The 27,671-nt window shown below is 40.4% G+C and overlaps 2 protein-coding genes across 2 annotated transcripts; both read left to right on the forward strand.

Annotated features, from left to right (window-relative positions):
* Window positions 1-2,332: 2,332 nt before the first annotated feature.
* Window positions 2,333-14,317, forward strand: usf1 (upstream transcription factor 1). The gene is made up of 11 exons (XM_034603986.1): window positions 2,333-2,396; window positions 3,617-3,678; window positions 3,779-3,828; window positions 5,746-5,858; window positions 6,849-6,962; window positions 7,981-8,134; window positions 8,929-9,016; window positions 9,156-9,214; window positions 10,874-10,968; window positions 12,280-12,408; window positions 13,305-14,317. The coding sequence occupies exons 2-11, from the start codon at window positions 3,671-3,673 to the stop codon at window positions 13,392-13,394; spliced, it is 900 nt and encodes a 299-aa protein (XP_034459877.1). The 5' UTR covers window positions 2,333-2,396; window positions 3,617-3,670; the 3' UTR covers window positions 13,395-14,317.
* Window positions 14,318-15,499: 1,182 nt separating this feature from the next.
* On the forward strand, window positions 15,500-27,362 carry gkup (glucuronokinase with putative uridyl pyrophosphorylase). Its single transcript, XM_034603980.1, has 23 exons — window positions 15,500-15,656; window positions 16,987-17,093; window positions 17,188-17,232; window positions 17,342-17,495; window positions 17,593-17,664; window positions 17,971-18,059; window positions 18,159-18,315; window positions 18,754-18,831; window positions 20,181-20,272; window positions 20,418-20,523; window positions 20,632-20,711; window positions 20,790-20,858; window positions 22,265-22,325; window positions 22,439-22,455; window positions 22,950-23,007; window positions 23,464-23,556; window positions 23,639-23,699; window positions 23,786-23,899; window positions 25,322-25,379; window positions 25,826-25,894; window positions 25,969-26,032; window positions 26,155-26,226; window positions 26,723-27,362. The coding sequence occupies exons 1-23, from the start codon at window positions 15,600-15,602 to the stop codon at window positions 26,816-26,818; spliced, it is 1,869 nt and encodes a 622-aa protein (XP_034459871.1). The 5' UTR covers window positions 15,500-15,599; the 3' UTR covers window positions 26,819-27,362.
* Window positions 27,363-27,671: the final 309 nt, after the last annotated feature.

The raw sequence follows: 27,671 nt of genomic DNA on the forward strand, positions 1-27,671 counted from the left end.
TGCGCAGAGGATATGGGCACAAGGATAATTTAGTTTGTCAGAGACAGGTTATCAAACATTATGTTACATTCATAAAACAAACGGGGGGAAGAAGGTTGTGAACCTAAAAAAATCTGTTATGAAACTCCCTTTGTAATTTTAAATACATTTACATATTTTAGAGTAAAACAGTGAGTTACATTTGTGTTATTAAATGTCTAAAGATTTAAATCATATCAGAATTTTGATGTTATTTTACAATGAAAGAATTAAGGATAGAAATTTCATCAACATGTCCACAAAATTAACAAGACTTATCAATTCTGCGCTCATCTGCAAATGATAGAATTCACTGGATGGATTTTATGCAAGATTTTGATACTGACGTTTTTGATTTTGCAAGGGATGCAAAATTTACGTGGTAAAAATATTTTTTACGATTTTCTTCTAAATATAATATAAACCTATCAGGGTGATTTAGTTTTTATTCAGTCAAATTTGCTGGATATCTTTAATATTACATTTCTTGTCATATATGTTGATGGCATCCAAAAGCAATTCAGATGGAGTTTCTCTTAAAATGGGTCAGTCCTGTGGGAATAGCAGAGTTGTGGTATTTTAAAGGAAAGGAGAGTTGTATCTAGTTATAAAACGTTCATAGGACAGAATTTGTCCATGTTCATCAAAAATGGATAGAATATTACTGCTACAGTTTCATTATGAACCAATTTTTTTGTACACTTCTCATAATAACATACGCCTGCAGCTCAAACTGTGTCGTCCTCCATTGCTGCATTGTAGTTGTGCACATTGCTGTTTGCAGCACTATTTGCCACATGCTCACTCACACTATTGTTCATAAAGTTTTTATCGTCCCCACAGACAGTCAGATACATAGGTCAGACCCGACCTCACAGTTAGTTATGAAAATACCTTCAAGTGGCATGCAATGCAGTTCTCTCTCACCAGAACTTGTTTCGTGAAACTTTTGTCTACACAAAATATAAATTGGGCCATGTCCCACCCAGACATAAAATTTCATGGAAACGAGATTAGTGGTTTTGACATCATCCTTTGTAAGGTTCTGTGTGTAAGATTTAGGTGGAAGGGAGCTATTGGCAGAAACTGAATATAAAATAATCCTAGTGATGTTTTCACTAATGTGTAATCATCTAAACTGTTCGAATTCTTGTTTTCTTTACCCTAGAATGGGCCCTTTATATTAACATCGGGAGTGGGTCCTCTCTATGGAGGCCGCCATGGTTTTTACAGTAGGCCAAACTGGACAAACTAAACACCTTGTGAGGTTTTATGACAACTGAATTCTACCAGAGGTTGTCTTTCATGTTTGAATGGGGAGGGTGAGGTGAGCGGTATTCAGCTGCAACATAAAACTTCACCACTAGATGTCACTTAATTCTACAGACTCATTCAATAACAAACAAACATTTCAAACAATAATCATATTGGCGGAGGAAATAAAGTCATTAAATGTTTTGTGACTTGGCAAAGAGAAAATAAAACGGGTGGGTGATTAAATGTCTGTATTATCATGAAGACAGAGGTGTATACAGACACGTCTACGTCACTCATACGCTCCTGTTTATATACTTTCCATCCAGCTGTCAGTGTCGCACTGGTTTAGCTCAGTGGTTACTTCATCTACTTTCTTGCAGAATAATGATTACCAGTCCCTCACGGGATCGAAACCACGGGCGCTGTCCAGTGTTTTCTTTCTCTCTGCTCTCACCTGCTCTCTCTCCTTCACTTAACTCCTCCATCAACTCCAGACTTTGTTCCTACACTGAACTATTATGTCGCTTTTCGCCATTAAAACGTTGAACACTTATTTCCGCAGTGAAACCTGTCAAACGGAGCTCTGACAGATCAAAGTGTCGTGGTGACTTTGATGTTGTTGTTTATATTCTATTCGCTCGAGCGTTGATTAAATCTTATAGTTTCCCGTAAATGTTCAAGAGAATATTGCGGTGAATTTGTTAAAATCATGTTGTCTCGCGCCTGATCACGCACCTCAACACCATGCTCAACACTGATCCCTCCTGGCTCAGTCTGCAAACGTACCTGCATCAAGTTAACTATGTTGTAAACACTGCTGTGTCAAAATAAAACCATAAATAAAACCGAGAATTTATTTTAAGTTTTTTCCTGCTGATCATTGAATACAGGATGTTTAACATACACAAGAGAATGTCAGGAGAATCTCTGTTAAATATTTACAGCACTGTCGACAGCTTTATATGTTCTCCAAACGTATATGTGAGTATTTTGTATTTATTTTGTGCGTGTTTCAATTTGAAAATTGGATATGCGTGACTTGACTTCCTGTGGCGCATGCGCAGAGCCCACCGCTCTTTGTCAGGTCTGTTGACAAATATCGGGGGAGGGACCACTGCGGCGTAAGTAGATCTTTGTTCACTCTGGAATAAACTGAACCGAAATGAGCTTTGTGTGGATACTGTGGCTCAGTCATTATAGTTTCACAGCGTGTGTAGCCGCTGCCTCCACCGAGCTAACACGAGGAGGAGGTGATTTTAGGAAACATCTGTAAAAACCGCTGGGGCCGAGTGGTACTGTAGCAGAAAGGCAGGATCTGTGTCGAGCTAGCCACAGTGAAGCACTGCGTTTCCGGTGAACGCACCAAAATACACTTAAACGTCACAGTATAAAAGTACAAATACCAACCGTGTAAAACAGTATTTTTTTAACACTTTAGTTTGTATTGCTTTAAATGATAATATATCTTATGTATACAGCACCTTTCATACATAAAATGCAGCTCAAAGCGCTTCACAATAAAATCAAAGACATGAAATAAGATAGATCAATAGGAACACGTTAGCAATGAAACAACGACTCAGGGTAAAAGCATAAAACTAGTAAAAGGTATAAAATAAAGACATTGTGTTAAAAAGGATAACATTAATTAAAAGCAAAATCATAGAAATAGGTCTTAAAGTTTCTTAAAACTATCAACAGATATATATATATGAAAAACAAACACACAAAAGGACAGAAACTAAAACAAAGAAAAATGCATCTGTAGAGAGGATTTAAATGTTAACATTTTACAGATTTTATTGAAATTCACCAGGATTTTTTATTTCATCCAATAACGTGGACCAGTACAACAGTACAGGAAATATATGTGATGGAAAAGAATACTTATCGTTTGAAAGTGATAGAGGTTGTATTTAACAGAAAAAATGGGAAACATATACAAGGTTTAGAGATAAAAACTATTATCAATATAGAACATTGAATACAAATGTTTGATTAGGGTGAATTACACTCAAAACTGTAACATCTTAAATATAAATCCTCTTACCTTTTTAGTATGTTCAGTTTGTAACAGTAGATTTTCTAGTAAACAATGACAATCCCCACGCACGGTACAGTTTGCTTAATCTAGGCTTTTATTGTGAAAGCACAGACGCGCAGTTTCCGCTCTCAGCCTCAGTAACCTTCTTCCTGACTTCTTCTTTTATTGTGGCTCAGCCTCAGCTAGCTGCTGCTAGCGCCAGAGGTTCAAACCTTTGCCGCTAAACACTGCCCCACTGTTCCACTGTTCCGCTTAGAGCCCGTTTCTCGCGGTGAAACGTATGAACTTGTTTTGCAGTGTGCGGCTGTGGGAGCGGGTGAAGGCGCTCTCCTCGTTCAACACTGGGCAGAAATGAAGAGGTGAGTGAACACAGCGCCATTGTGAACCAACACTAAACACAAACATGTCGCCACGAGCATTATTGTTATTAACTGTGCTGCTGGATGTGCGTGTGTGCAGCCAACAGAAGAGCCCCGAGCCTGATGGGAGTGTGACCATCAGCGAGGAAGGTGAGAGAAATGTCAGATATATGTCAGTGTTACTGTGTTTAACATGTGTTTAAAGTTAATAGTAAATGTCACACCAGGTTGTGCTTTCACAAGACAAACCCCCCAGGGTCAGGACCTGTGTTCAAACAAGTTGTTTGACTGGTATTAGCATCAAAACTCATCCCTCTCCATCTTTAGTTTTACTCTCAGTCACATATGAACTGTAGGGTGTCTTTGCTTCTTAACCTGATTTTAACCCTGGTTTTACTTTTTATATATTCACGTGTCACTCATGTTCATTTGAAAGGAGTTATTTATGTGTTAATTTATGATATATTGTAAGAGGCCCTTAGGTTTTTAGAAAGGCACAGACCTCGTTCAGACCTGGTTTTACTTTCTGTGCTGAGTGATTCGATCACAACCTGGTCAGCACTCAGTTCACATCTGAACGCACCCAAACACGTCCTCAGTGTGTCTTTAGATTAGATCAGTCAGACCACTTCTGAGGTGGTCTGGGACCACCACCACCACAATATCAACGCTGATTCCCACATTATCACTGATGCTTTCCCTCAGCTGCTTTCAGACATGCACTGAAATCTGGAGAATCTCCTGACATTCTCTGGAGGGGCTGAAAGTTAGAATGTAAGTGTTTGAGTGAAAGTGCTCTGGACTTTCTCCAGCCAGCCCCCTTGTAAAAACTTGAGAAGACAATGTCTGCATGAGCCGATGTGAGTACTCAGCAGGAGATCCTCTGCAAGATTCACCACGAGCGAGTGGGTGTGTTCATCCATCCATTCATTCATTCATTCATTCATCCAGTCCCTCCTGACTTTACTCGCTCTCTATCTCTCTCTCATGCTTGCAGCGACACACACACACACAAACACACACCAACACACACACATTGTCATCAGACACATTTGTAAACTTGGACTCGAAACAAAACATAATTTGGTCTTCACGAACACAAATTATTATTTGCATACAGAATGGGGAAGTAAGATTGTATCACAAGTCGTTACAGGAGACGTAATCAGGACACATTTTAATACCTGATGTGAACAGAGGAACTTAACGCTGACCACTGGTGATTGGATCTCTCAGAACAGAAGTACTAGGTCTGAACAGGGTCTCAGAAGTGTCTTAGTTCCACACAGTGAAACCCCTCTAACTCACTGTGGCTGCTTTCAGGCATGCACCTCCTCCGCAGTTCCTCCGTATTTTCTGCGGAGGAGGTGCATGTGTGAATGGAGGTGTCCTAGTGAGACGCCCCTTCAGTTTCTGCAGACTTTCTCCGTCTGGCCTCTCAGTATAATGTCTGAAGAAATGCAAGAGAAGTCGATATATGAACACAGCAGGGGGGATCCCCCACTGGATTCACCACGAGCGAGTGGTTTGGTTGATGACGCCGCTAAGACACCACAGCACAAAAATACAACAAAACCAAAAGAAAACAAATATCTCCAGGTGAAAAATTGGTGTCACACACGCAGAAGACGCTTGACGAATATGCCAAGAGAGTTTGTGGTGATATGAGCCGACGCCGGTGTCTGTGTGTTGTAAAGACAATCAGCTGAGTTAATATGTCACTTCCTGTCTCTGTCTGCTGCTCTCGGCTGCTCCACCTGTGTGTGCAGAGAACCTCCTGCTGCGTTGAGCATGTGTGAAGCAAATTCTCTGGATTTTACCCGCAGGTCATGTCTGAAAACGGCTTATGAGTGCCTGGATGTAAACATTGACACCGTGACAACATGCTTTGTCTGAGCTCACTGTGTGCTACCTCATTATAAGACCTTGTTAAAGCACACACATGCACATGGTTGTGTGAGGGTTACTGCCACACTATTGTTAGTGTGACAGGTACCCTCTTTCCCAAGACCTGTTTTTGACAGTTGTAAAGCTGACTTCCGTTTGTGTGGCTTTGTGCTCCTGCAGGGTCCGTGGCCACCGCAGAGGATCCAGCAGCTATTGCCACCATTCAGTCTGCAGCCACGTTCTCTGACCAGCCCATCAAATATCTCTTCAAGACAGAAGGAGCAGGCGGGCAGGTAGGATGACTGTTGGGGAAAAAAAGTGTCCATTTTAATCAACCTGTGTGAGCTTCTATTTCAAATCTGTTAGGTATTTTATTTCCGCCAAGAGGCCTTTGAGCTGACATATTCATGAAACCCCATTTTCACACATGATCTCCGTAAAATGTCCGGGGAAATTGGGTGCACTTCAAGTACCACAAGCTGTTTTCCGAGTGTTCATGTGAGGGGTTGAGCAGCAGGCAGAGGCAGGGTGTAACATATTCATTCTGCTGCAGAGATCTTATGTTTTGTTTAACGCACATTGACACTAGCGTCATATCCCCAAAAGCTCTCTTGACATCTTCTACATGTCTGGCACCGCTTTTTCATCCTGAGATATTCGCTTTCTTTTTGGTTTTTATTTTTATATTTTTCCATCTGTTGCATGTTAGAAGCGTCATCAACACACCCACTCGCTCGTGATGAATCCTCCAGACGATCCCCTGCTTTCTTCTCACATTTGCTGATTCGGACATTCTCTGGAGTTTTTACTAAGGTGCTGGCTGGAGAAACTCCTGAGAAAGTCCGTAGCCTCTCGCTCATTCGCGTTGTCACATACAGCTCCTTCCGAGAATGTCCAGAGATTCTCCAAAGTTCAGCTCACATCTGAAAGCAGCTACAAAGTTGTTTTGGTCAATCAGCTTCTCAGCAAACTAAAGAGCATGAAGAAGTTTTCATTTGGGAGCAGGAAGTAACACTTGAGTCAATAGATTGTTTTGGAAGTTGCTCAGACTGACTTGAGTTTGTACTTGAAAGATATGTTAATTACAGGTTTTCTACATTCTTATCATTGCCACAGATTTCTTGTCTTCACATTACTTGATAATCCTGGTATCAGTTCTCGTGGCCCATGTTACTTAACGGACCACTAAAAGTAGATATATTCTGCATGTGTACGCTCTGGTGTGTGTGTCACCTCCATTGGAATAAGATATTTACCACTCAGTGTAACGTATTGTGTTGCAGGTGACCTACAGAGTGATCCAGGTGTCAGATGGACAGTTGGAGGCCCAGACAGACGGAGCTGCAGCGGTCAGCCTCGTCACTGGTTTCCCTGCAACCAGTCAGACTGTCACACAGGTGAGGAAGTCACAAACTTTTTATACAGACCCCGTTCAGATCTGGTAAAAAGATCTATCCTGGGTCGGTCTGCGACACATCTAGCCACATCCTTTTCGCCATGTGAACACAAATGCCCCCTTGGCCACATATGAAGGACCGCCTCCTCAGCCCCACTACAGTTAACAATAAATCATATAACATATTTTTATGCTTCTCAGTGCCCATGTATTAATGTATAGTTTATAGCCACTGCCACAATATCAACAGTGATCACCACATAATAGAGCCCAACCAATTTATCGCTTTGCTGATATTAACGGCCCCTCAGAGTCATATTGGTGAGAATCGACATTGGCCATAATTTCGCTGATAATGCGCTATTTATTAATTTCTAAGTATTCCCTCTAATAGTTCTGTCATGTAGGAGAATATGTTAATGTCCCTTGTTTGCATATGAGACCGGCTGCTTGGAGTCTGCAAGGTGGTCAAGTGAGTGATGGGGCCTTTCTGGGTAATCAAGTGGGCGCCCTCCTTCCTCCATGTTTCATTGATTGGCCCACAAAGTCTCCAGAGGGTTCAGTAGTGAATCCTGGCGTCCCGGGCTCACCCCCTAGGGGACACTACTCAGTTTAGGCCCAGGTGGAGTCTTTTCTCTTCATCCAGAGCCACTGACTGCCCTTTTCAGCGGCTATTGCTTTACAATCAGCATTTAGTTTAGTTAAAATGACACTAGTCTTCTCTTGCCATGGAAAAACAACTTAACGCCAGATGAGGCTGGTTGGCAAGGTTAAGTTTTAGCGCTCCATCACTCCAGGGTTTCCACCACATTAATTTCAGTTCAAAGTTTTTACAGCTTCTGCTTCAGAGGAATAACTGCACTCGATCTCCATCACTCCATTACTCCCATCACTCCATCTCCATCACTCCATACTTACTGGAATTCATCCAACATTTACTGACCAATGATACATTTTGGTTCAGTTTCTCCCTTGGTATGACTGATATTCTTTAAGCGCAAACGTCTCTTTGACTCCAGGCTGTGTTCTCCCAGTCGGAGGCATTGGAGGGAGACGGCAGTGCTGAGACGCAGTACACGTACTACCCCGCCACCATCGCAGACGCCACAACTGGCACCATGGTGACCACGGTACAGGCATCTGACACACTGCTGGGCCAGACCACACCCACAGGTAATCACTCCACATACACAGTGTTTATCCAGGCACTGGATGAAGCTAATACATTTACATTTCAACACTATTTTCACTTTGCACTGGATATGTAAAATTTAAAAAAGCAATAATAATCATTAACTTCAAAAAACTTTATTTTAAAGGGAAAGTTCACCGTAAAATGAAAATTCACTCATTATCTATTCCACAAAACACTTTAGGAGTCTCAGGGGTAAACAGTGTTCCAGCCAAAGTGTCCTCTTCTTCAGACGTAATATAACAACAGACAAAAACATAACATACCTCCATACTGCTCCTGTGGTGTCATCCAAGCCCCGACATTCATATTTGACTCGAAACAGCGTCATTTACACCATGCTTTAAGCCTTAAAGTCCACCACCAGAAGTAGAGGAAGTAGCGAAGCGAACGCACAGCCCGCACATACCCTTGGGCGAGAGTGCAGTTTTCCGGTGTGTCTGTGAGAACGTGAACGCGCCTCTGAGGAGGATATCAGAGACATTTAGGCTTAAAACACAGTGTAAATTAATATGAATGTCGGGGCTTGTTTTTTTACGTCTGAAGAAGGGGTCCCCTTTACTTCAATTGTATTTGATTTGGCTGCAACACTGTTTACCCCTGAGACTCGTAACTCCTAAACACTTCACCCACCCCTCCATCGGCATAGTGGTGAGTGGATAATGTGCGAATTTTCATTTTAACTATCCCTTTCAGGCTTTATGACGCATGAATTTGTAAAGATTTTGAAATGATACTTATTCTGTGCAGCTGACATCAATGTTTTGTTTTACAGGGCAGCTGTATGTGATGATGTCACCCCAGGAAGTTTTGACTGGATCCAATCAAAGGACAATCGCGCCTCGTACTCAGCCATACATAGCGTAATTACATTATAATTTAACAGAAGTACAGCCATGTCACAGTTCACTGAAATTGGTTGTCAGTTTTGGATAAATGTAGAAAAGCTTTCATCTATCAATTTAGGCCAATTGAATGTCTTTGTTCTAATTTGTTTTCTAGGAAACAAGAGGCCCCTCGGGCTTCCAGAGATGACAAACGGCGAGCACAGCACAATGAAGGTTAGAGCTTACAATCTAATGCAGTCTAAAGAACAAGATATTATTTTATATATATATATATATATATATACACTACCGTTCAAAAGTTTGGGGTCACTTAGAAATTTCCTTATTTTTCAAAGAAAAGCAGTTTTTTTCAATGAAGATAACATTAAATTAATCAGAAATACACTCTATACATTGTTAATGTGAAACTATCACTCCAGTGTTCTAATGGTACATTGTGTTTGCTAATCGCCTTAGAAGACTAATGGATGATTTGAAAACCCTTGTGCAATTATGTTAGCACAGCTGAAAACTGTTTTGCTGGTGAGAGAAGCTATAAAACTGGCCTTCCTTTGAGCTAGTTGAGTATCTGGAGCATCACATTTGTGGGTTCGATTATATTCTCAAAATGGCCAGAAGAAGAGAACTTTCATGTGAAACTCGCCAGTCTATTCTTGCTCTTAGAAATGAAGGCTATTCCAATGCGAGAAATTGCGAAGAAACTGAAAATTTCCTACAACGGTGTGTACTACTCCCTTCAGAGAACAGCACAAACGGGCTCTAACCAGAGTAGAAAGAGAAGTGGGAGGCCCCGGTGCACAACTCAGCAAGAAGACAAGTATATTAGAGTCTCTAGTTTGAGAAATAGACGCCTCACAGGTCCTCAACTGGCAGCTTCTTTAAATGGTACCCGCAAAACGCCAGTGTCAACGTCTACAGTGAAGAGGCGACTCCGGGATGCTGGCCTTCTAGGCAGAGTGGCAAAGAAAAAGCCATATCTGAGACTGGCCAATAAAAAGAAAAGATTGATATGGGCAAAAGAACACAGACATTGGACAGAGGAAGATTGGAAAAAAGTGTTATGGACAGACGAATCAAAGTTTGAGGTGTTTGGATCACACAGAAGAACATTTGTGAGACGCAGAACAGGTGAAAAGATGCTGGAAGAGTGCCTGACGCCATCTGTCAAGCATGGTGGAGGTAATGTGATGGTCTGGGGCTGCTTTGGTGCTGGTAAAGTGGGAGATTTGTACAAGGTAAAAGGGATTTTAAATAAGGAAGGCTATCACTCCATTTTGCAACGCCATGTCATACCCTGTGGACAGTGCTTGATTGGAGCCAATTTCCTCCTACAACAGGACAATGACCCAAAGCACACCTCCAAATTATGCAAGAACTATTTAGGGAAGAAGCAGGCAGCTGGTATGCTGTCTGTAATGGAGTGGCCAGCGCAGTCACCAGATCTCAACCCCATTGAGCTGTTGTGGGAGCAGCTTGACCGTATGGTACGCAAGAAGTGCCCATCAAGCCAATCCAACCTGTGGGAGGTGCTTCAGGAAGCGTGGGGTGAAATCTCTACAGATTACCTCAACAAATTAACAGCTAGAATGCCAAAGGTCTGCAATGCTGTAATTGTTGCAAATGGAGCATTCTTTGACGAAAGCAAAGTTTGAAGAACAAAATTAATATTTCAAATAAAAATCATTATTTCTAACCTTGTCAATGTCTTGACTATATTTTCTATTCATTTTGCAACTCATTTGATAAATAAAAGTGTGAGTTTTCATGGAAAACACGAAATTGTCTGGGTGACCCCAAACTTTTGAACGGTAGTGTATATATATATATATATAATGCAAATATGAGTCCTAAATTCAAATGTTTCACCAACAGTTGAGCGCCGGCGGCGAGACAAGATCAACAACTGGATTGTGCAGCTGTCGAAGACAATACCAGACTGTAATGTGGACTATACCAAGACAGGACAGGTGAGATCAGCTCTGTCAGCGGACTAATGCTTCAGACTCTCAAACAGGAACCAGGAACTAAATTAATTTCTCGTTAAATCTTTAACACCCTAAAAAGTTCCTGCTCAGGGGAAGTACGTAAAGGAGGATTCTGGTATTTTTCAACATGGGCTCTGTTTTTAAATGTGAAGGTGTAAATGAATGGAACTTACACTTGTGGAATTGGTCCAGTAGATTTCAAACGCTGGCAGCCGGGACACGACGGCAATGGCGCCAATGTAATCTTAACGGGCAACTGCGACAGTCTAAGAATTAATTAAATTATTTTTTTTCTCATCAATAAAAGGCTCAAGTCGTTTTCTTTCTGGTAACAATACACATGTCTCGCAAATTGAGAAGTCTCACTCTCAATCGTGCAGCAGCTCGTTGTCCTTCTCCTAGTTCACTCCTCAATTTGAAGGAGCTCTTCGTTCATATACTTCGGATCAAACAAGTAGTCAAATGAAAAGGATTCAGTCATAAAAGTTTCGTAAAATCCAATCTTATCTCTCACTCTTTTTCTCTCACTCACGTCTGAACCTCGGATTCTTGCAACAACCCTTAAAGTCTCACGGGACTTGAGAGTGCCACTTCTCATGGAGCAACACGTGTGTTATATTGCCAGACTCCTAATATTAATAAAACCCTTGAAGTGGACATTTCATATCATAACGAAAGTACAGGAACCTTTTAGGTGGGACTTGTTGCGCTGAAGATGCCTAATTGGTCAAATACTGTGATTTATTTCAGCCGATCAGATCAAACCTCTTAAAATCCTTATTTTAAGACTAGCATTCCAGGTGTTTTGAAAATGCTTGGTTATTACTGCTCGTCTCTTTTCCAGCTCTAATTCGACAATCTGATCTGTTGTGGCTGTGTTGCTTGTTCTTTGTAGTGTCGTTGTTGTATGGTCTTCTGCATTACCGTGGAGGGGAACAGCTTGTTGTAGTTATCATTTGTTCATACTTGAGCTGGTGAACTTGCCGTATCCTCTCGTCATTCGGCCACAGTGGAAACACTGGCGGACAACGATCTTCAGAAACATTTTAGTTTATTGAAAAAAGTTCCTGGGATTAAAGGTTCCTGGTACTTTTGGTCAAATCATGGCTTTAGTATGCATGAGGACGAACCCAGTGAGAATGCTGTGTCATCCTGTTCATGAGCAGTCAGTGCACGGAGGTAAAAACGTCATCCTCCAGATGAAGATGTAGAAACATTGTTACACTAGAGAGGTTTGAAAAGAAACTAAGAGCAATTCATTATTAAGTTGTGTTGTGTTTTGTTTTGTTTCAGAGTAAAGGAGGAATCTTATCTAAAGCCTGTGATTACATCAAGGAACTCAGACAGAGCAACCTGAAGCTGGGGGAAGACATCACCACTCTTGATCGTCTCAGGATTGACAACCAGCTACTCAGACAGGAGGTACATTAGCATGTGTTCTATGGTTTATTCAGAATTAGGAATACTTCATTGATCCACAGGGTGAAATTGGATTTTGTTACAGTTTCTCCAGCCAAGAATATAAAAATATACAGAGAATAACAAAAAGATAAAATACAAAATATAGGTAAGATTATAAATACAAAATATGTGCATTGTTATGGATGTTCACCCAGGAAACACAAACAGTGTCTCCAGCCGAGTTATCAAGAGATCAGTGACACTGACAGACAGCAGATGTGGACATGTCAGTCAGAGTAATAATATGACAGTTGCAGTCATTGATTTTCATCATTCACCAATAAAGGAATCTTAATTAATTAATTAATTTGCTTCTTGACAAATTCAATTATTTTGTCTACATGTCTACAAATGTCTACAATTTCTGTGATCCCAAAATGTTGATCACTTTTTTTAGATCAGCTACTTGATTAATTAGTTAAGTGTTGCAGCTGTATTTTTATTGATTTCTTGGAGCAGAGCTTTGAGAACCTTTTCCTCAAAGTTGAAGTTTATTTTTGGAGCAGCTGTTTCGATGATCGACTGTCACAACTTGTGGTTTTTAGATGACAAACTTTATTTCAATAGGCGGCACGGTGAAGCAGTGGTTATCACAGCAAGAAGCTTCTTGTTTCAAATTCATGTTCTCCGAGGACCCTGGCTTCCTCCCACAGATCAAAGGCATGCAGATTGGGGTTAGGTTAATTGGAGATTTATATACCTCTTTTACACCAAAATTAGCGGGAATACGTAATGTCATAATGTAAACCTGTTCTTACAGTTATATGTGACGTAGTCCGGATAGATAGAAAGTCACAAGTCAGCTGATGTGTCTGTATTACTACATGGTTAATGTATTATGTGCGTCTGTTGCTCAGGTGGAAGACTGGAAGTCCAAGAATCAGATCCTGAGGAACCTGCTGCGACAGCACGGTGTTGTGGGATCGTCCAGCACAGAACCCCAGTGAGAAGCCTTTTGCCAATGGGTATTTGAGGAGAACCACATATGGGCCAAAAGAGTACTTGAAACACTTTGAGATACTTAATTTGTGATTGTACGTGCATGTAATAGGGGAATAAAGCTGAATATTGTCATTAATATTCAAATCCAGCATCTTTGCTAAACGACAACCTTAAATATGACCTTTTTGAAGCTTTTTACAAAATTGACAGGATGTGTCTGAAAAGAGAGAGGGGGGGGGGTGGTCTACATTAACTTCAGTCTGAGGAGTCAAATCAGTTTAGCAAAGTCCTCATTGAATGCCTTCCTCCACAAACATTATGATTGTTCATTAACCTGCAGTTCAGTAAGCTCTACAACATGACCGATTTCTCATGCCAATTTCTTTAACTTAGTCCCTGCAGCATGTGCTTCTATGTATCAAATGCACTCATCTTAATGTTGCTGAAAACATTGTATTCATGCTTTGACTTGTTTTCACATTTTTATCAATTTCACTGACCAGTTGATACCAAGTTTTTCATTCATTCATAGTTGAGCTTTTTTTTTTAGCTTTGTATTTTTGTATGTTGTTTCATGAAACCTCACTGGGGACAAAAATTACATTGCAACAATGTAACTAAGTAAATAAACAGGGGTTGTAAGCAGTTAGCGATTTGTTAATTTTTACCAGGGAGGATGGTCCCTGGATTAATGGTGTAGGCGTTTGCTGCAGTGCACCAAATATGAATATGTACTCCACTTTTACATCGCATACTCACAGCAAGACATCTATCAAACTGTATGTTGTAGTATGTTGATGTGGCATTTGCTACAGCTCGCCGAAGTGCACGTATATACATGTACGCCTACTCAAGAGAGATGTCTTTGCCCCATTCTTCATCCACATTTATTACAAAAAATTCAATAAAGAATAAAAAATTGATCTGAGCTGAAAATGCTGATGAATCTGCCTGTTGTTTCCAGTCATATCTAGTTTGTAGGTCGAATTCGATTCACAATAAAACCCAAGGGTTGAAGCTGTCAGATGGTCTGACATTGAGTTTCTATCCCCTTCGGAGTAGGACTGGGGGATATGGGCAAAAAATATATGAAGACAAAAATTATCATATCAGTCCGTTTGATAATTATCACGATACATCTCATTATTTCTATTCAGGTATAACTGAATTATGTTTGAGTGAAGGTTGTGGTTTTTAACTGTGAGCAGAGAATGACAAACAGCTGATATACAGCAAAACATTTTAGATCTGCAGTAGATCAATGATGTGTTATACCTACTCACTGTGCTTCCACAATGTATAAGCAACACATCCATATATATTGAACCTTTGTCGTATTGCTATTGAAGAAATTTATATGATGATTATTGGTATTGTTTTATTGCCCAGCCCAACTTTAGAAGCTGAGAAATAAAAGTTTTATTGCACATGAAGTTTTATAGTTTTTTAATATGTACAGTAAATTATAACAACTACACAAATCTTCAAAATCCTTGTGGGAATGACTACAGGAGCTGTGCTCAATATGCAGTTTCAAACTTTGGTGTAAATAGACCACAAGCACCGATCCATGCTCTTTATTAACAATACGGGACCTAAACCACACTGAGATATTTACAAGATGATTGAATCCCAACAGAAACACGTAATTTGCCTATACTTGATATAAATAATTGGAAAATATATTATTTTCTCTCATGTTCGGAATATCAATATACACATTGGCCACAAGTCCTGTAGCTTTAGTGATAATAAAAGCAATGTGTTTATTTTAACAAGGAAGATGGCCAACACCCTGCCTGCCTACTGAGGACAGTAAAAGCTTTAAGGATTATTTTAATGGGCAATACATGCAGGGTCTTTCCTGGTGCTGCTGCTGATCATCTGACTGTGACTGATGGTCAGTGTTTCAGTGTGAGGGAGAGAGAGAAGCATAGAGCTCTGTCCTCCTGTTCTTGTCGATGCCATTCACTGTCAACATTTAAAGATAAACTGCGGGTCCAGCATGGTCATTTTGGTTTAAAGTGGATGACACGATTGCTTTTATCTTGATGTCTGCATCTTGAATATAAAACAACTTCTGTTTTATTGTGAAGGTTGTTTCCCGGAAGTGCGTCTCTTCACTGACGCTGGGAGAATCCAGCTCTCAGACATTCCTCCACCTCCCAGCTCAGTGTTTACAGTCTCACAGACACAGTGAGGCTGAAGTGATGATCTGTATTCTGCTGGTGGCCGGTCACGGCACCGTCCTGGAGACACAGATCAAGGTGAGTAGCCTGGAGGTTGTAGCAGAGGGGAGCAGGGGAGCGGGGGGGGGGGGGGGGGGGGGGGGCAAAGTCCGCGGTAGTTGTGCTCAGTGTTCGCCGAACTTCCTCTAAGAATCTGCCACTTTACCACTGAGCCGCTGGTCGGGGGGGGGGGGGGTGATACTTGTTTACCTGGACCATCAGTGGAGTCGTGAAGATGCACTGGCCGGATGTGGATCATTTTCTTAAAACTACTGTTACTTATATCTTTGGAGCTGGTGCTCTTCACCGCCCCCTAGCGACACAACAACAATGTAGGGATTCGAAGGAGAGTTTATTTCAGAGAAGATGAATGAGGTTATAATCTATACAGAGTTATTGAAGGTAAGTAAAGTTTATTGGTACAACGCATTTCAAAAACAAGACAATTCAAAGTGCTCTACATGAGATATATAAAAAGATTCTTAGGCTACTTATAACAGTACAGCAAAAGAAGCATTTAATGACTAAAGGATGGAATAAGAAATAGAAGAGTGTAAGAAATGAGTGATGGTTCAAAGTATTAAGGGAAAGTCTTCAGTATTGATTCAAAATGACAAAGAGTTGTTCCATATGTGGAGCATAGAAACTGAACGCTGCTTCTCCATGTTTAGTTTTGAATCTGGGGACAGAAAGCAGACCTGTTCCAGACGACCTGAGGGGTCTGGAACAGGTTTTTAGCAAGAGGTCAGAAATATGTTTTGGCCCTGAACCATTCGGTGTTTATAACCCAACAGCAGGATTTTGAAGTAAATTCTTTTACAGAGCCAGTGTAAAGATCTCAGAACTGGAGAGATATTATCCACTGAGTGAAGAAATAACCCCTACGCATTTTAGTAAGTGCCTGACTTTACTAAGAAGAAAGACAAGCTAGTTTCTGTCACTGAATTTGGCTCAAAGTTCAGATAAGAAATGATAAGATAAGATAAGATGGTCTTGTATTTGTCCCACTATGGAGAAATTTGCATGTCACAGCAACAAAGAAGCCAGTGAAAAAAACCTATAAAGGTTACTAATAAGTAAAGATACAATATAAACAAAGAAATATAAGAAAATAGGAAATATTATATACAAAATAAACAGAATATAGTGTAACAGTGTTGCACATATATGAATTGAAATTGCATGGATAGAAAATGGTTATTGCACAGTTAAATTAGTTAAAAGCCTGAGTGAGGTATGTGGTGTATTGTGATCACAGTTGTTTATACAGTCTTACAGCCGCATATGTTGCATGTACTGACGTCATGTGGTTGGTATGGTAACAAGCTGTTTTCCTCTAGCCGTCCTCACTCTTCCCCTCTCCTCCCAGAACGATGACACAGGCCTGTACAGCCACCTGGCCGGGGTACCGAAGGCCCTGCTTCCTGGCATCAGAGGGAAGAAGATTCTCGACTTTTGGTGGGAAACCGTCAACATGTGCGTAACGGTGAAACTTCTGAGGACCTCCTCTGTCCCAAGTCTCTTTTGTTCCTGCACCACACAGTCGATAACATCTGTGATTTCTCTGCAGGCGGCAGCTGTTCACAGAGGTGTACCTGGTCACTAACGCAGACAAGTGAGCACATAAACCTTCCGGCGAAACCCCACTTATAATCATTTGACCATTACTTTTGTTGTTAAAGCTGCGTGAATTGTGTTCTGCTCTGTCGTGTTCCACTGACCAGGTACAAGTACTATGAGCGCTGGGCCACAGCTAATGACTTCCCAGTGGAGAACGTGGTAAACGATGGCAGCACGACGCTGGAAGACCGCCTGGGGGCCGTGGCCGACCTGGAGCTGGCCATACGCAGTCGCAAGCTGCAGGACGACATCATGGTGGTACGATACAAACCTGTGTAATTCATGTTTGAGAATACTCTGCTCGGTTACATGTCCCATCTGTCCTACAATGAGGATCCCCTTCCCGTGTAAGCAGATTGCTGGAGACATGCTGTGTGCGGACCAGAACTTTGACATTGCTCAGGTTATCCGCTTCTTCAGGTCAAAGGTGAGATTTGCTTCAACACAAGTTAATCACATACACACAGTTATTGTCGTGGACATGAAACCATGCAGTCTAATGTGTGCACAGGATATGTGTCAATAAATAACTAGAAATAGGTGAGATATAGGGAGGTCTAAGCACCGGACCTCATGTCAGAATAAAGAACAATTTAGTCCAGTCTTGGTCAAACACAATCTGAAACTATCCCAGATGAAAGACACTTAGCATGTGTAAGTTCAAATAAATCATAGCTGAAGCTAAATTCCTCAGTGACTTGCAGTAGCCCAGTTTTGTGTGTGTGTGCTGCAGCCTGGAGAGCTGATCATTTACTACGAGTTGGAGGAAAGTGAAAAGAGCAGCTCCAGGGGCATCGTGGAGGTTTGCCCTGACACCCACAGGTGAGAAACGTGGTGCAACAGCTTTCTGCCATGTCGGTGTTTGATACTTGCCGCCATGTTGCAGATTGGATTTTAATCTATTGTAGTTTTATGGATCAGAATATCTCGCTTCTTGGAGAAGCCCCAGGATGGTCTGACATCATCGCGACTGGCCAGCGTGGTGTTTTACTGCATCCAGAGAGACACGCTGTCCTACCTGTCTGACTTCCTCAGCCTGCAGCCTCAAGCCACAGACAGGAGCTTCGGACGATTCTGGGTTCGTAAGTGGCAATAAAGCACCATCCCATGTTTTTAACTACAGAGCTTTGCCCTGGTTTCATCATACAAGATTGAATTAAATTCATACAATTCAAAAGATTCTCCAACGTGTCACATTTCCCCCCAAAATTCCCAATTTCTTACATAACTACTCTTACATAACTAAACTACTGAGACAACATTTGCTTTATAACTTCTTCAGATATTTATGAGACGACTTCCTGTGTTGATTCTAATCGCTGCCCTGATATGATTTCTTTTTAATCTTTGTGTGATTGACAAATAAGTTTGTGGTAATTGTGATTTTCTTTATGATGATAAACTCTAAAGATCAAATTATACTCAGTCCTGCTTTACTGAACCTGGATGACATCAGAGCGTTATCATGAACTGATGAATTAATAACCAGATGCTTTCATGGCTTGTCTGTCTTCAGGAGTGGCTCATCAATGAGAAGCAGCTGGATGTGTTTGGGATGAAGCTGCCTACTGGCTTCCAGCTTATCGGACAAGTGGTCTGTATTCTTTCTTGTAGTTTTTTTCATATTATCACACTGTGTTAATTCATAGATTATAAAATGACAAAAGTGGAGCATCTTGTTAAGTTATACGGAAGTATATGTTACACAAATAATATATAGGTAACACAAATAATGTAATACGTAATATTTTGGCTGATCAGCACACCATTATCATAAGTATCAGGTTGTGAAATAGAAAGTTTATTCTGATGAAAGAATCACACAGACTTGGACCTTGAAACTTGCCTCTTTTGTGGAGAAGTAAATGTTTGGTAGTGGTCGACTGAATGTGGTTGGTAACATACTTGTGATTTTCAAAGGGGGTTTCATAGTTTCACAATGAGATAGTTTCAAGATTTTAGATCCAGGAGTAAAACTCTGGCAAGCACAGGTTCTCCCAGCTGCTTATTTCGTTATTTCGTACTATTACATTTTCTCGTAATAGTACGACTTTATTCACATTACCCCACTACGCTGTCATAATATTCCTTTGAAGTCAAGCATGGTTGTAAACTGAAGCAGGACTGGTTGGTTGATGACAGACATTATTCTTCTATTTGCATGCTCCCTGCTTTATGAAACATTTGGGATGTTTTACATGGGGTTGCTTAACAAATGCACAACCTTTGGAAATGCTGAGTCATCTTTTTTATTTTCATACCTCATCACCAGATGTGCTCGGATTATCTGTCCGTCCCATTCTCGTCCACGTGATATTTCAGTAACGCCTTGAGGGAATGTCGTAATAATAATTATACATTTTATTTATGTGCGCCTTTCAAGAGAGTTAAGGACACCTTACAGATTTACCAAAAATCTAAAAACTATTTTCACTTAACTTGCAGAGCAAATCATGTTGCAGTCTGCTGAAGCTTCACTCAAGTAGCTTACATACTGCATTTTAGAGTGTGAAAGATGCCATTACCCAGAAATCCTGTAAGGTGACACCAGCAACAAAGTGACACTTAGTCCTTAATGTCTTCAAAATGTTTAATGTCAGAGTTTGAGCATTTACATGGAGAGTCTTTTTCCAGTTAAACCAACGAACATAGTTCTTTTAATAGATTTATTCCTAATCTCCCTGAAATCGTATAAACCAGCTTCAGTAAATGTGACATTACTGTCTGGTGGGTGGGTATAATGAGCATGTTCTCAAACAGTTAATCTGTGAGGCCCATGGGCTGATCCAAAGCCTCTTTACAGGGGATGGGACGCTGTTCTCTATTACAGCCGATAAATAAGCATGTACAGTATAAAAACCTAATGCACAGCAGACTTTAGTTGTTCTTTGTTCATTTTCTAAATAAATTTCTTCTAACAACATGTTGCTCCGGACCTCTCAGGGCCTGTCAGACTACACCAAGTGGCTCACTCACTACTCATCCAAGCAGCAGGACAACGCTCCTAAACCAATCACATGCAGGTCGTATGCCAGGTAAGAAACCACAGACAAAAATAACTCACACTGTTGCTTTCAAGTAAGTTTTTAGTCTCTTTCTTCTTTCCAATTCACTTATTACAGAAGCATTTAAATGTTGAAATGTGACCTGACAGATCCAAATGTGTATGATCTCTCACAGGGTTGGATTGATGGGGAATCCCTCAGACGGTTTCAATGGGAAAACCATCGCCATGTCCATCTCTAACTTCTGGGCCGAGGTCACTCTGGTGGAGAGCCAGACTTTGGTAATACACACACGCATGTGCACGTCTATGCACATACGTGTATAAAAGAGCTTCTTCTGGGATATATTGTTTAAATGTCATCTGCATTTCTGTGATTTTTTTTTAAAGGTTTTGGTTCCTCATCCTCTCAACGATCCTACAGAGTTTGGAAGCTTGCAGGATCTGTTCTGTATCAGCAGGAAGGAAGGGTGAGAACACGGCATCTGTGATGAGCTGAAGTGCGTCGCTCACGTTCAGGCTCCTAAATGTTTGTCATTCAACTGTAGCTACCTGGGAGGTCTGCGGCTGCTGCAGGCCACCTGTAAGAAGTTCTACCAGTTCTGCTCCAAACAAGGGTGAGATCAGTGACTGAGATAAAACGAAACTTAGATATTCATTTATTTGTTAATATATTCATTTATTTAATCACACACAAAAATGACAAGAGATGATAAATGTTTTTAATAAAAGGGAGCGATCTTTCTTCAGCGCTCTGCAGAATCAAATGGCATTTTGGACAGAGTATGTTGAAACTGATTGAATCTGGGTGTTAGTGTTTCCGCTCCACTTCCAATGGTACAATACTGAAACCATAGATTGACGTCATGACAGCTCCCCAAAGTGAAGCGTCTCGATTGCCACCTGGTGGCGGGCTGTAGTATAGGTCCTAAACCCTGTCATTTTAGTAGTGGATGGGACATGAGGCAAACTACAAAGTCAAAGAAAATACATGTCAATGATGTTGGTCTCATTTTAGATAGTTCTTATCGTACAGATGATTATTAAAGTGCATTTTTAGAAAAAGGTTTGGTTGTTATTTGATGCTATAAAATTGGGATGAAACGCCATAAATGACAACTGAAACTGACTCACAATCTGTTGAGTACGTGAACTGATTAAATTGTGGTGCCTGGATGTCAAAGGTCAAGGTCACAGTGACCTCATGTTACTGTAAATGTGACATATTAGGACTGCTCATAGGGAATATCATGGCATCTGGCACAATTCCCCTGTACTCACTGATAAATTGATTAGATTTCAGTGGTCAATGTCAAGGTCACAGTGGGTTCAAAAAACGTGTTTTTGTCCTCTTGAATGTGATCTCAAGACTGCCTGAGGGAATATCTTCAACCTTTGATCAGTTGTCACTTGGACTCAAAGATAAAGTGATTATGTTTCAGTTGGACCGCCAGGGCATCTTTTCCATTTGAAGTGAATTAATAAACAAGCAGTTGTGAAAGGAGAATTCAGATCCTATACTTAAGTAAAAGCAATAACAGCATTATCTTTAGAAGTAAAAAGTAATATATAGCATGTTTCATAAAAGCTACAAAGTTCTTTAAATAACAAGATAGTGTAATACAGACAGTCAAGATAAAAACAACAGATATAAAACATAGAACATAGAACATGGGACCTGATCCAATAGTGAGTAATACAGTTAAAATAAAAGTGATTAAAAAAAGGATGGAAACTAAATAAACAACAGTATAACTTAAAAAAAAAAAATTGTGTTTAGACACAGCCAGGCTAGCTGTTTCCCCCTTGTTTCCAGTCTTTATGCTAAGCTATGCTAACTCGTTGCAGGCTGTGGTGTCTTATTTAATCTATAGGCATGAGTGTGGAATCAATCTTCTCATCCATCCTCAGGGAGTTTCTCATTGTTTCCCATAATGAGAAACTATTGCAAGTCTCACAATGACACTCAAGCACTGTCTCTGCTGATAATCATTTAATGTCTGCTGTTTATTATTTACTGCAGTATTGCTCTGACAAAGCAGAACTTCACCCTGAAGTACGACACCAACATCCCTCGGCAGGTGGTAAGAATTCATTCACATGCTTAAGAGAGCACCACAGTTCACATTCATACAGTTTAAAATGTGTAAACATGTTTAAACCCTCCACTGATGAGAATGTTTGTGTCTGTTTTAAGGGCCTTGCTGGAAGCAGGTAAATAGTTCTGTTTCTTACCTCTGTGCCCCAATGTTTTTATTCATTGTTTGTGAATTAAAAGTGATTGACTTTCAATCTTTCCAATGTATCAAAAAGATCAACAAACATAGATTCATGTGCACAGCACACACATGGATTTAGATACATGTGTGTCTGTGATGAGCCTCCTAGAGTTGGTGGGTGCTGGGTTTCAATTCAATCCAATTTTATTTGTGTAGCGCCAAATCATAGAGACCATGATCGGTTGTGTACCATCATATTTAAGGTCTGTCAGACTGGTTGTTAAGAGTGATATTTATAGATGTTCACTCACACAGGTAATCATAGGCTTCATAGTAAAGCATTGCAACCACCCGATGTAATGATACAGAAGGAAAAGAGAAAATAGTAAATCATGAAACAGAAAACTATTCCAACATTGTAAATTTAATCCATTATGGAGAACTTTTGAGTTTATAATTGTCTTGTGTATAATCTTTTCTTTGGTGCAGTGCCATTGTCTCAGCGACCCTGAAGTGTCTTATGAAATTCTACAACATCACAGACAATGTAAGGATGTAACTTATTCACCATATACGATGGTGTTTCTCTTTTTTACTCCTCCTTTAAATGCTTCTTAAAATCGTGTGTGTGTGTGTGTGTGTGTGTGTGTGTGTGTGTGTGAGAGAGAGAGAGAGAGAGAGAGTGCTCTGTACACCTTACAGCACAGTCAACTTCACTGCAGATAAATTACGCAAAAAACTCGATGAAAACTAAAATGGGACTTGTCGATATCTCCAGGAAATTATTAAAAGCGGTGGATGCTCTGTTCTGAACTTTTTACGATGCTTTCTGATGCTTTTTTGGATTTCTACACACAATGATGATAATGTCATCAGTTAGCCACATTCTTTGGTTTCAGCAACCAAACAGATTTCAACTGGGGCCAATGCCCCCCTCGACCTGCCCTTGGATCCGCCCCTGCCCTAACTGTTACTTTGCTTTACTTTATGTTCTACACTCCAGGATCTCCCCAAACCAGTCCGAGCCAACTTCATCCTCAACGTGGAGACGGATGAACTTTTCATTACTGCTGGTTTGCAGGATAGAGTTGTTCAGGTCAGTCATATAGGTCATGCACATAAACATTGTATTTTTACACCTTCAATAACAGGAAGTGATTGTCCCTTTGTCTTTGCAGGTCTATGAAGGTTTAGTCTATATGGATTTCAGCAAGAAGCTCATGGAGGAGCAGGGCTATGGTAATAATGTCACTGATGTTAAATACAAAGTCGATGATAGAAATACATTTTCATTTTTTTTAAGGCGGAATGTTTTTCATTCTCAGGGAATTATGTTGCTATGGACATGAGTAGCCTTCCACTGTTCTGGCTGGCGTACCTGAGTGACCCCAGTGACTCTGGACGCATCCACAGCAACATCCGACAGCGCTGGCTCAGCGGTACCACTTCTTATTAAACATTACACTGGCTATTTTTGAAAGGAGCGGATGAAATTTGGTCATATATTTGATGGACAAGTTGGCCTGTTGGGTCGCCACTTAGATTCAGAGTTATATATATATATATATATATATACACAGTATATATATGTCGAAAACTGATTGATGGATTGCTATGAAATTTGGTGTAGACATTCATGGTACCCAGACGATGGCTCCATTTCTGGGTTCATCTGAAATGTCTTCACAACAATTTGACCAATTGTCATAAAATACTTAATTTCACCCGGATAATCTGCCCAGTATCAATGCTGCTTTTACCAGGTTTCATAAATAATGTTCTCCACAGGATGAACTGCAATAAATGGAGCAATGCCTGCGAGCTAGTTCAGGCAGCCAACTCGAGCTGCGCTGCTCCAATCATGTGACATACATCATGTGACATACCTCACTCTCCACAATCATCTATAATACACACCCACATTATTAGGTGGTCTTTTTAAGCAGAGAAAATTTCCCATCGCTCCCTTTGCTTGCCCCGCTGCTGCGTCAGTATTGCTGCCAGTTGCTTCAGCCCCTTCACCACCCCAGCATCCACCTGTAGGCTCCGGCGGGGGTTATAAGTATCACTCCCATCATATCTATGTAATCATATCTGGGGGAGTGATTAAATCGGAGCCTAGAGGCCACTAACACTAACCTGTTCTACTGTTGTAATAAACATTTGAAAGTGAGTTTTCTGACTGAACTCTGGTTGTCCATTGGCTTTTCCTCTAGCACCATCATGGCCAAATATCATTTTGAGTTTGTCCAACAGTCAAGTTAAGTTAAGTCAATGTTAATTTGATGGTACAGCTGGGTTTACATTGAATAATAAATCATAGTAAATGCAGGATAACTAAACTGTAGGTAGATTGTAAGCATATGTGAAGAGATATGGAGCTATGAGAGGGTCAAGAACTTTTCTGGTGCTGCCAAACAAATGGGACCTGAGACACTTGACCTCTTCTCCAGCATGGAGAGGACAATACTAACATTATTATTCCACATACCCAACTAATGTCACCCCCCTCAGTCTCAGCTGTATATTGTGCTTAGTGCTAATTAGCAAATGTGAGCATGCTAACAGGCTAAACTGAAAAGGTGAATGCGGTCCAAGGAAATACCTGCTGTTAACATTTTGAGTATGCTAGTATGTTAATATAGGCATTTAGCTCAAAGCACACAGTTGTAGCTAAGTTCAGCCACACAGAGCCGCTTCCGTTCGTTAGTCTTCGTTCAGTTTCAGTTCAGTGCCTTTTTTAGTTAAGGTCACAAAGTATTTTTCATTGAGCAGAGAAGCTGCCGTTGTGGAGAGCAACAAAGTTCAGTTTTCTGTCACATTGATTCAGTCTACTTTTGTGTTTCTCTGTCTTTCCACAGGCGAGCCTCTGGTCGTTGAAGCCATGAAGAATTTTGCTGAGCTGACTGATCAAGCGAGGTTGGTTTGTAAGATGTGGACTGTTGAATTCATAATTTGAATTGAGTGTATAGGTTTTCACAGAGGGGGAAAGTGCTTTAGTGTTTTGGTGCATAAAATAAGTACTGCAAGTCAGGAGGCCTTGGAGTAATACAAATATATGAAATGTACAAACTATGTAAAATATGTTATTTAAAGGAATTAGTTGTACAGTTTTGTGCAGCAATGTGCAAGTTCACAATATTCTGTAAAGAATATATGGAATGTGCAAGATAAAATAATGCACCAAAATTTCAGTAGAGCCTTAGTCTGCAAGTGGCTTTGGGTTTTCCGAATTGTTGTGTAATCTGTTTCTGCATGGTGAGCTCCAGATACAAACTGCTGCTCTGCTGACAGAACTGCAGTTTTTCAGATGTTCATTTGCTGTGAAACTGTGTGTTATCTCATTGAAAATGTTTTCCATCAAGGATGGCCCTGCAGCACAGAGACTGGAGCTGTCTGGCACAACTGATGGACCAGAACTTTGAGCTCAGGAGGTAAACTGCGTTTCGGAATGGAGGCATTTATATAAAGGTCAGACTCACAGTTAAAGTAACAACATATACCACAGGTCTGTCTACACCGATGACTGTCTGGGTCCTGGGAATCTCAAGATGGTTCAGCTGGCGAGGCAGGTAGGTGCCCCGCCGGGTAAGAGCAGAGCACATCTTATTTTTTCTCCATCTCTGCCTGTGTGTGCCTGCAGGAGTTTTTTCTTCTGTTCGTGTATTCATATGGTTTTTGCTGTTCCTTGCAGTATGGCTCAGCAGTGAAGTTACCAGGCAGTGGGGGAGCTGTGGTGGGTCTCTGTCTGGACCAGGCCAGACTGGTAAGACTAAATTTGTATTGTGTGGAAGTTGTGACCCAGCAGTTAACAGCAGATCTGTTTGTGAGGCGTAGTCAGAGCAAAAACAATCTACCCTTCTAAAACCCTGAGACTAGTTTATAATCAATAGAAACGATCTCCAGTTTCTGTGATGATCACAGACCAACTCATTCTGACTCCTTGTTTTCTTGCGGGGATTTCCAATGTGGGTTCAGTACCCACACAATGGAATATATTTCTTTGTTGTTTAGTACCTGACACTTTGGTTACGTTTCTTTTTTTTTCCATCCCCAAGACCTTACCTTCAAAAATATGTTCTCTTTTCATTAAAATTATCAGAAAGATCTTTGTTTTTTAAACTTTTATGAATATATTTTACTGTATCTCTCTTTAAATTATGTGGTAGTGGTGTGTATTATATCTGTATGTATTGTATTTGTGACATCGGTGGCCCACGGTGCTGTCTGAAGCTGAAGCACGCCTGTGTTTGGCCCACTAGGTGGAGATGAGGCAAGCTTTCCAGGAGGCCGGCTGTGTCTTCTGTGTCATCGCACCATACAACCCATCTGCCAGCGCTGCCGGTGGTCAGTACTAACCATGGATCCATGCTGGCCTCTGCCAGGCTTCTCGAAGCCAACTCATGGCCATTGGATGGTTATGGGCACAATGTGGTCCTCAGTGTGCCCGACAGAGTCCCAATGTCATTTCATAAGAATCGTTGGTAAAGATCATGATTGGTTGCATGAATTTATCCGGAATACAATTAATCAAAAACAATCAGACTGACTATGAGTATTACCAATCTTTGGTGACAGTTTGTGTTATAATTAATAACTGATCAGATTAAAGAGATTGGTGGGTTTATTCAAACATCAGATATTACAAAGCTATGTCCCTAGAAAATCAGTCAATCTGCGGGTTTGCAAATTATTATCAGATGAATTATTATTATGTGAAGTGAGTTTACTTCCTTGTGTCAAATGTATTGTCAACAACAATGTAAAAATATTGTAATTATTTAGTAATGTAAAAATTTTCTATGCGTGAAACAATTGCAAAGCCTCAAAACCGTTAATATATCATTATTGTATAATGATTGTAATCTGTGTACACAAATTAAAAGCACATTTAATAGCCAATAGTGTTTTGTCATGAATATTGTGTAGCTTTTATGTGATTGTCATGTATTACTATTAAAAAAGTTTTTTAAATAGTTTTTAAAATAATCATGTGTAACATCAGTATCCATGTGCAACGTGGATAAAATTACAGATTTTTCATCATAATATGTTTCCTATCATGTGTAATACACATATTACTTACTCCTATTATCATTACTACTTACTGCCACTTTAGTATTAGTTTACTGTCTCAAGTAACTGACTTATTTACTTTTTTTCCCATATCTATTGTTATTTCGACTATGTGTTAGTTCAGCATTTACTTCA

The sequence above is a fragment of the Hippoglossus hippoglossus genome, chromosome 13 (assembly GCF_009819705.1).
Source record: "Hippoglossus hippoglossus isolate fHipHip1 chromosome 13, fHipHip1.pri, whole genome shotgun sequence".
NCBI classification, from domain to species: domain Eukaryota; kingdom Metazoa; phylum Chordata; class Actinopteri; order Pleuronectiformes; family Pleuronectidae; genus Hippoglossus; species Hippoglossus hippoglossus.

What these genes read in the sequence shown, in the direction of transcription:
- usf1 (XM_034603986.1), top strand. An exon ending in ACTATACCAAGACAGGACAG is followed by an intron (nt 10,969 to 12,279) that starts GTGAGATCAGCT and finishes GTTTTGTTTCAG; the next exon opens with AGTAAAGGAGGAATCTTATC. An exon ending in ACCAGCTACTCAGACAGGAG is followed by an intron (nt 12,409 to 13,304) that starts GTACATTAGCAT and finishes TCTGTTGCTCAG; the next exon opens with GTGGAAGACTGGAAGTCCAA.
- gkup (XM_034603980.1), top strand. Translation starts at nt 15,600, where the DNA reads ATGATCTGTATTCTGCTGGTGGCCGGTCACGGCACCGTCCTGGAGACA. An exon ending in GGAGCTTCGGACGATTCTGG is followed by an intron (nt 18,316 to 18,753) that starts GTTCGTAAGTGG and finishes GTCTGTCTTCAG; the next exon opens with GAGTGGCTCATCAATGAGAA. An exon ending in TGCAGGATAGAGTTGTTCAG is followed by an intron (nt 23,557 to 23,638) that starts GTCAGTCATATA and finishes TTGTCTTTGCAG; the next exon opens with GTCTATGAAGGTTTAGTCTA.